A 7,803-nucleotide genomic window follows, 5' to 3' on the forward strand; every position below is an offset into this window, starting at 1 on the left:
AAGATGGCTGTGAAAAGTCAAACTGCAAATCCAGGGCACCATCACTGCACAGGCAGTCTGAGCTCTGCTCAGGGGTTTCAGGCTATCTACACCTCCCCAAGGTTTTTTCCCCACAGAAATGTAAGCCCCATGTACAAAAGACAGCCCAGGCTGAGCCATGCCATGGGGCCTGTGGTTCCAACAAAGCTAGATGCAACCTGGAGAACCATGCTGGTCTGTCTGATAGTGGCTCAAAAGCCTCAGACCAGGGGCCATGATGGCTGAGGTCCACACACACTGCCAGGGAGCCAAACCTCATGGAGGGCAGCCAGCAAAATGCTGGCATTGCTGACATTTGAGAAACCACAGCAACCAGATTTGCTAGAGCTCACCCATTGGCCTCTCTTACACTGCAATTTGTTCGCTGTCAGCCTGGCAATTAAATAGATGCCTCGGTTTGTGTTTTGTCCCATGGCTCTGCTGTCACTTTGGAGGTTAGATAACAACAGTGTGGTGCTTCTTACCAACAGCAGTGTCCCACAGTCCGTCCAGTGTGCTCCTGAAGGGTCAGATCCCCAGCACTGGTAAGGGTCAGGAGACATCATCGCTAACCAGCTCCTAAAGCAAATGCCTTTTCAGGATCCCAGCACAAAAACCTGCAGGAATTGCAAGCACGTTCTCATACTTGTTCCTGATAACAGCTCCACTCTGAAGTGTTGCCAGTGGATTCTGGAAACCCAGGAGTGAGAGAAGTATGCAAGAGCAGAACTGGTGCGCACACAGCTAGGAGAGGAGATTGTTCTCAGCCTCTTGACGTGGACATTAAATTGCACCCAGAAATCTTCCTTCAGCTACTGAGCTAAAATACTGCAAAAAGAACAGAAAAATCTTTCTCATAAGATGTACAGAGCTGATTTTTTTTTCTCCTGATTCTGGGAGATCAATGATACTGCAGTGTTCAGATCCCCTCTACACTGGTCAGGGCAAAATAAGGCATGGAGGTACAGTTCCACCACACCAGCATGATGAGCTTTACAATAACACAGCATTTAAAAACAAACACAGGGGAGAAATGCTGACAGGCATGGAGGGGACTGGACACAAAACAGAAAGAGAATAAAGGCATTGCTTTCAAGTTCAAGTTTTTACTGACTGGATGAACCTCTTTCCACAAGGACAGAATGATTTACACATAAAGTGATACGAGAATAACAGGCAGTCCCATTAAAGACAAATTCTCCTGTGCAATTTCCTGTAATTTGGAAAAACAGTGTTGACGACATCCCTGGGGTGCTCAGTCTCACCTCTGCCCTGAGACATGTCCTGCTGCACCACGACCATTTGACTCCCCGCACCTTCCTGCACAGACATGGAATGCTCGTGCCTACTCACTGCCATGCGGAGCATCACTGTAAGTGGCATCTGTTGGATGCTTTTAAGCTGTGAATTGCTGGGGGGAAATGCACAACCCACATCTCAAACCTAGGGAACGGATGACAGACTCAAATCCCTTTGATACAGTTATTACCCTCACTGAAGTGAATTTAATAGGTCTCCCTGCAATCCTTACAGGACAGATAGCCATGATAGTCATGACGCTAAAAAACACTGCAAGAGAAACCTTCAAAGTTAGCAGCACAGGAAGACTGGGAGGGAGGTTTATTTTCCCAGCTGCATTCAGGAAGGCCTCCCCAGGACATAGCTAAATCACCCTGGCTTTTCACCCTTTCGCCTTGATTGCAACTGTTTGGAAGATAAACACTAGCCTATCTTTAGCACTGGCATCTCCCATGTTATTCACTCTGAGATGGAACAGAAAAATGTTAACAAAGGACAGCTGAAGAGAAACTCATTTATTCAGCCTAACCGCTGGAATATGACACTTCCCTCAAACATGCTACAGCAGATTTTCAAATACTCTTTGTAGATGTGTTAACATCTACATTTGTCTCTTGAAACAGAAAAGGGAACACAGCTATTCTCACCCTTCCAGGAAGAGAGTATCAGATGCTCCACTGCTGGCTGGTGCAGCACAGCCTCCTGTGCCTCCTTCGTGGTGGCAGCACAGCTGCACACTGAAGGAGGGGTGGGAATGGCAACGGTAAAGGGCCTGCTAGCAACCCCAGCTGCTAAACAAAAATTAGGAGTGGGGATAAGGATCATGTGCTCACAGCCTCTTGAAGCTACCCCCACACTTTGTGTATCACAGGGATTTGTACCAGACCTGAAAGCAAAGAGAAACTGAAAAGTAGCCCAAGACCTGCAGTATGGGAAGGATGCTATACAATCTCTGGAAATCTTATGGAGCTTATTAGCTGTGTATATAATGCAACATATAGGCACATGGCTACAGAGTTCTCACAGATGTTGCAAACCCCTTCCCAAACCCAGAACTCCTGGAATCGAAGCAGTTGTAGGAATTTCTTGAGGAAAATCAGCCCAGCTGCTGGTAACTGATTAGGTCTTACTGATTCCAGTTTGCCTGCCTGTCTGAAAGTTGTTCTGGAGGTCAAGTTGCTTTGCTTCCTGCACAGATGTTCTATATGTGTGTACTATGCAGAGAAAGCAGCAATGAGGATCTAACTGCAAAGGGAGACAAGTTATTTCACAGGCTGCATGCAGGGAAACAGAGGGGGTCATTTAAATGTTTTTCTATGAGGAGGTTGGGTCAGAGTCCAGACCTGTTTCCTTACCTGCTGAATTGCTTGCACAACCCTCCCCTGGTGCTAGAGGTCAGCTGGAGGTGCTGGTACTGCAAGGGAGTTGTGAAGGACCTGTCCAAAAGCAAGCCTCACCCCATGCCCCCCAGATTTTCCTCAGCTTTAAGCTGGAAAGAAACAAGCTTCAGTTTTGCTGGAGCCTGGAGCCAGTCGCATGGGTCATCTGCTGTACTTCAGTGCCCAGAGGGCACAAGTCCGTGGTTCTCAGTCCTACCAAGACACCCTGTTCACCAGTACCATGTCCATCTTTTTGCTCTGCCCCAGCCCTCTCCATACTGATCAGTATGATTGCACCTCAAACCACGACATAAGAAATGCCCTAAGGCCCCAGAAAATCATAGCAGAGAAATATTAGCTACAGCTCAGTATCAGCAAATACCTCCTGATTGGGAAGTTTTAATTGTTAGAGGCTTGCCTTGAAGGAAGGTGCTACCACAGGATTACACTGTTAGCACAGGAAATATTTCAAGAGAATGGAGAAAATACAGGCAGAATATTCCCAGTCCAGGAATTTGCTTTCCATTCTGCAGAGAGCTTCAGATGCTCTTCTGCATATACCCCACAGACACAGAAAATCTGACATGGACCTGCACACACACACATATGCAGCAGCCCATGCAGAAGCCTCACTCCTACAAATTTACCACATCAAAATCCCCTTACTTTTAAATTCCAAGAAAAGCATGTCCGCATAGTATCAATTGCTCTAGTAAATAAAACTGCATTCTAACCAATTACTACCAAATCTGTCTGCAGCGCTAAATAATTCATGGGTCAGAAGGGGAAGGGGAGAAGAGGCAAAACCAACTTGGATGAAAATAGAAACTATATACGCAGTTTTGTGAATGCAGGAGGCTTGCTCGGTTGCATTAAGGTTCTTGGGCACCAGTTATAAACACTCTTTAAACCTCAATCAGGTTAACACAACGATCTCAAAGAAGTAAATAAAGTCGTTTAAAAATCAGCCCGACTTGATTTCTGCCTCATTAGTTTATACCTGACAGTACAGCTTGCAAAACCTCTCTGAGCAGCATCCCCAAGAAAAGCATTGCTGGCTCTGCACTAGCTACCGACAGCTTTTAAGTCCCTTTACCCCTCAAAGCTGAGCAAGGACAGTTGGATCCCTGAAATAAGGACAGCCCAGTAAGTACTGTGCAAATATATCAGATTTATTACTCTTTTATGGAAATAATAACAGACATTCAGGTAGAAACATATTAAATTAATGCAGTCAACAGTTTAAATGCAAAAATAAATATAAAGTCCAGCAGCTCAATGCATCTAAAACAGCTCATTTCTTCTAACGAATAGAAAAGAATTTTTTTTTTTTTTTTTTTTTTTTTTGTCTTCTAAATGGTGAGTTTCATACAATCAAATAGAAACGAAGGTACAAGCGCTTTCTTAGAAAACATCCCGACCCGGCTGCCCGTCCGGGCCCTCCTGTGCCGGCGGCGGCGCGGCTCCCTGCAGCCCAGTCCGTGCCGCCGCTGCCGGGCCGGGTCCCGCCGCCCTCAGAGGGCCGAGTCCGAGTCGCTGGAGTCGAGGCTGTTGCGGAGGCGGCAGCTGCCCAGGCGGTCCCGCTGGAGGCAGAGGTTCTGGGTACTCCGTCGCAGGCACTCCAGCGACTGCAGAAAGGACTTCTTGGCCTTCTCTTCCTCCATGGGGGACACCCCCTCCTCCTCCACCTCCTGGATCTCGTCGAAAGTCACCGGCTGCGTCTTGAAGCGCGACTGCCGCGGCCGCCGCAGCTTGCCCTTGGGGGTCTTGGCGGGGCGGGCGGGCGGCGGGAACTCCTCGGCCACGCAGACGAAGTGCGGCATCACCGCTTGGTAGCTGGAGCAGATGCCCATCAGCTCGGCCGGCTTCGCGGCCATCCTGCCGCCCGCGGGAGAGCCCGCCGCGGGGGCCGGGGCCGGCGGAGCGGGGCGCGCTGCCTCGGCCGTGCCGGGTGCCGAGGCTCCGGCGGGCAGCGGCGGCCGGGCAGGGACGGGCCCCGCGGGGCGCTGCGGTACCGCGCGGAGCAGTGCGGAGCGCTGCTGTCCGGAGCGGAGCGCGGTGCGGAGCGGAGCGGAGCGCTGCGGTACCGTGAGGAGCGGAGCGGCGCAGAGAGGCGCAGTACGGTGAGGACCGGAGCGCGGTGCGGTGCTACCCCGCAGCCTCAGCAGAGCTGCTGCCGCTGCCGCCGGCACCCCGGCCCCGTTATATAGGCCGGCGGAGCCCCGCGGGAGCATGCTCAGACGGCAGCGCGCTCGGGCCGCAGCGGAGCCCACTCGCGGCCGGCCGGGCGCTCCCCCCGCATGACGTGTCCCCCACCGCCGCCCCCGCCCGCCGCGTCCCCTCGGAGCGGGGGGTCGGGCAGAGCCCGGGGCGGGGGAGCCAGCGCGCTCCATCCCGTCGCCCCTGCCCGCCTTCTCTCCCCTTAACCTCCAGGGCATCCCTCTCCTGTCCCGCGGCGCCCAGTGGAGCTTCAGGCTGGTCCCGGACTGCCACAGCGGTACTTCAGGTTTCCGCGTCTCGCCGCGCTGCTGTTTTTATCAATACCATGATTTCTATGGCTATGAAAGAGTACCGACAGACCCGTCACATCAGCTTTCAGCTGATCGCTACCTGTCAGAGTAACAAACCCATGGTTAAAGGAAGCTCCAAGGCAAGCCCAATTCTGAATACCCTAATGTTACAATGATCCAAATCTAAACTGCAGAGATCACACGGAATGGACCCAGGCAAGAACCGTCAGCAACAGAGGGTTAAGAAGGACTCTGGGATCTTGTTCCCAAGTCTGCCACCTCTAACGAAGCTTAAGCACCTCCTTCAGTGTGACTCCATTTTTTTCCTTTTCGATGGGATCCTAAAATTTTCCATTCCCCTGTGGGCTCTGTGTTGCTTCTTTGATATGATGCAGAATCAGATCCTCAGACAGAAAATGGCATACAAGCATTACGGAGCTGAAACAAAAGCTTGCAAATTAGTGATGGCTGGAACCATGCTTTAAAGCTGTGCGTGCCAAGCATTCTCAGTGATGGAAAAACCCAACAGCATAAGAAAAACTTATGATAGGAACAGGAAAGGAGCTAGAGGGAAGAGGAGCAGAAAAGCATGAGGGAGGAAGAGCCTGAAATGGTTAGTCTGTCCCCTCTTCAGGGCTAATGTTAGATGATTCCCATGAAGACACTCTCCAGTATAGCTTCACCCACTCGAGGATATTTTTGAAGCTTGGTTAGGAATTGGGAAGGAAGCAGAGGCTTAGCAACAGTATCAGGAATTCTGCGGTGTGATGCTAAGGGGACAAGGACAACGCCCTCAGGCCCCGAGCTTTGCCGAGCAGTCGGTCACTCAGTACCCCCATGCTCGGGGTGTACATGCAGCACAGCACCGCAGTGTGAAGGCACCAAGGGCACAGCCAGCACAGGCTGCCAATTAGCCCACAGTGGGATCTACACTTACCCCAGCAGCCCTGGCTCTGTGCCCAAGCTGGGGCACCTGCAGCCAGTGCGAGTTTATTTTGTTTTGCTGTAAAACATGTTCTTTGTGCAGAGTAAGACAAATGCTCTGAAAAAAACCCCAGGAGCTTAAATACACAATATACATCCTGTGCCACAGTCCAGCACACAGAAATGGCCTTGTTTTTGTGAGTTCCCCATCAGAAAGTCTCAACCTTGTCTTTGGGTAAGTCTTAGGACTGGTCCCTCCTCCTTTCAAATTGCCTTAGCAGTGGCAATGTTTCAGGACCTGCACTGGAAACAAACCATTTTAATTACAGTCCAGTCTCAAAGGGGATAAAATAGAACAAGAACACAGTTTTAGGAGGGAGGGGACCAGAGGCATTTGTTAGTGTGTTTCCAGAAGGCTGGCTGCTTTGCTATTGCCAGTGTAAAAGAAACATTAAGAGCCTTGGCTTTATGAAACACCTGGCTGCAATCTCTTGGCTTCTTGGCTCCCCAAGGCAGCTTTAGGGCCAGGGTCAGTCTGAAGCCTTTTTGTTGGGAGATACTATTAGCTTAATAAGGGAACAATTTTATGTTTTGTCAAATTGAATCATTCCAGCAGAAGGCTGTGTTTTTTACTGTTGATTTTAGTGGCTAAATTTAGCCCATACATCCCTGCTTCAGTACAACAACTTTCTCTCCGAAAGCTCCATTTACAACCACTTAAATTCCTGACAGTTTGATTCTGCAGGACAACAAAGGCCAAACTCTGTTTCCTCAGTACAGCCTTCTAAGAAGACAAGCCTGACAACCAGCTTGGAGAATTTCTGGGGCTGAGCTTGTCTCTCATGCAGAAACAAGATGACATAGGAGCCTTGTTCTGGCAGTGCAGAGAAACATTGCACATTTATTCGAAGCAAGGTAAATCTAATCTTCTCTAGCCCAAAAGTACCCAAGCTTCTGTCAAAAAAAGGTTGGTTGACTTGATATCTGAACTTCAACACACGTCTCAGTCCAAACTGCCTGTCTGGTTTCTTACAGAAAGTTCAGTATGAAGGCAAAATCAGGTAGAGCAAATATTTAATACCCTTATAAATATGATTATAAAATGCTTTGGGAAATTTCAATGCTGAGTTGGAGCAAGCTCACCATGGTAATAACTGAGAGGCCTTGAAGATATTATTTGATAACATTTGGAAAATATATCCTGTGACATAATCTCCAGAGTTAGATCTCCAGGGCACTAACATAAAAACTGTATTTACTCAAGTGGTTTAAATCACGGCCTTAATTTCACTTGCTCCCAGTATTATTCCATGAAAAGAAATGAAATCTTGTGATTTCAATGACTAACATTTCTGCAAGTTTCGGTCCATTTCACTGCACTTCATGTCAACCCATTCAATTTAATTGTTTTAATTTAATTTCAGAATTCTCTTTTTTTTTTTTGATCACATTTCATTTTATCATAATTCCTCTCCTGTGTGTTCAGCTCACTTTGTTCCCTGATATGGAGAATTCAATGGGTATAATTTAGAAAAGTTTTGGAACTTTTCAGTGAAACTCCATTTAAATATTTCCACTTAATTTCAGAATTTTCCAGTATTTTTTCATTTGCATTTCATCATAATTCACCTCCTTTGTGTTCAGTTCATTTCCTTCCCTGATTTCAAGATTCC

The 7,803-nt window shown here is 48.5% G+C and overlaps 1 protein-coding gene across 1 annotated transcript; it reads right to left on the reverse strand.

Moving 5' to 3' along the window:
- Positions 1 to 3,847: 3,847 nt before the first annotated feature.
- On the reverse strand, positions 3,848 to 4,903 carry C6H11orf96 (chromosome 6 C11orf96 homolog). Its single transcript, XM_048308225.1, has one exon. The coding sequence runs from the start codon at positions 4,571 to 4,573 to the stop codon at positions 4,211 to 4,213; it is 363 nt and encodes a 120-aa protein (XP_048164182.1). The 5' UTR covers positions 4,574 to 4,903; the 3' UTR covers positions 3,848 to 4,210.
- Positions 4,904 to 7,803: the final 2,900 nt, after the last annotated feature.

Source organism: Corvus hawaiiensis, chromosome 6 (genome assembly GCF_020740725.1).
Source record: "Corvus hawaiiensis isolate bCorHaw1 chromosome 6, bCorHaw1.pri.cur, whole genome shotgun sequence".
Classification (NCBI taxonomy): domain Eukaryota; kingdom Metazoa; phylum Chordata; class Aves; order Passeriformes; family Corvidae; genus Corvus; species Corvus hawaiiensis.

Coding starts and splice junctions, on each gene's coding strand:
- C6H11orf96 (XM_048308225.1), bottom strand. CDS start 4,573: ATGGCCGCGAAGCCGGCCGAGCTGATGGGCATCTGCTCCAGCTACCAA.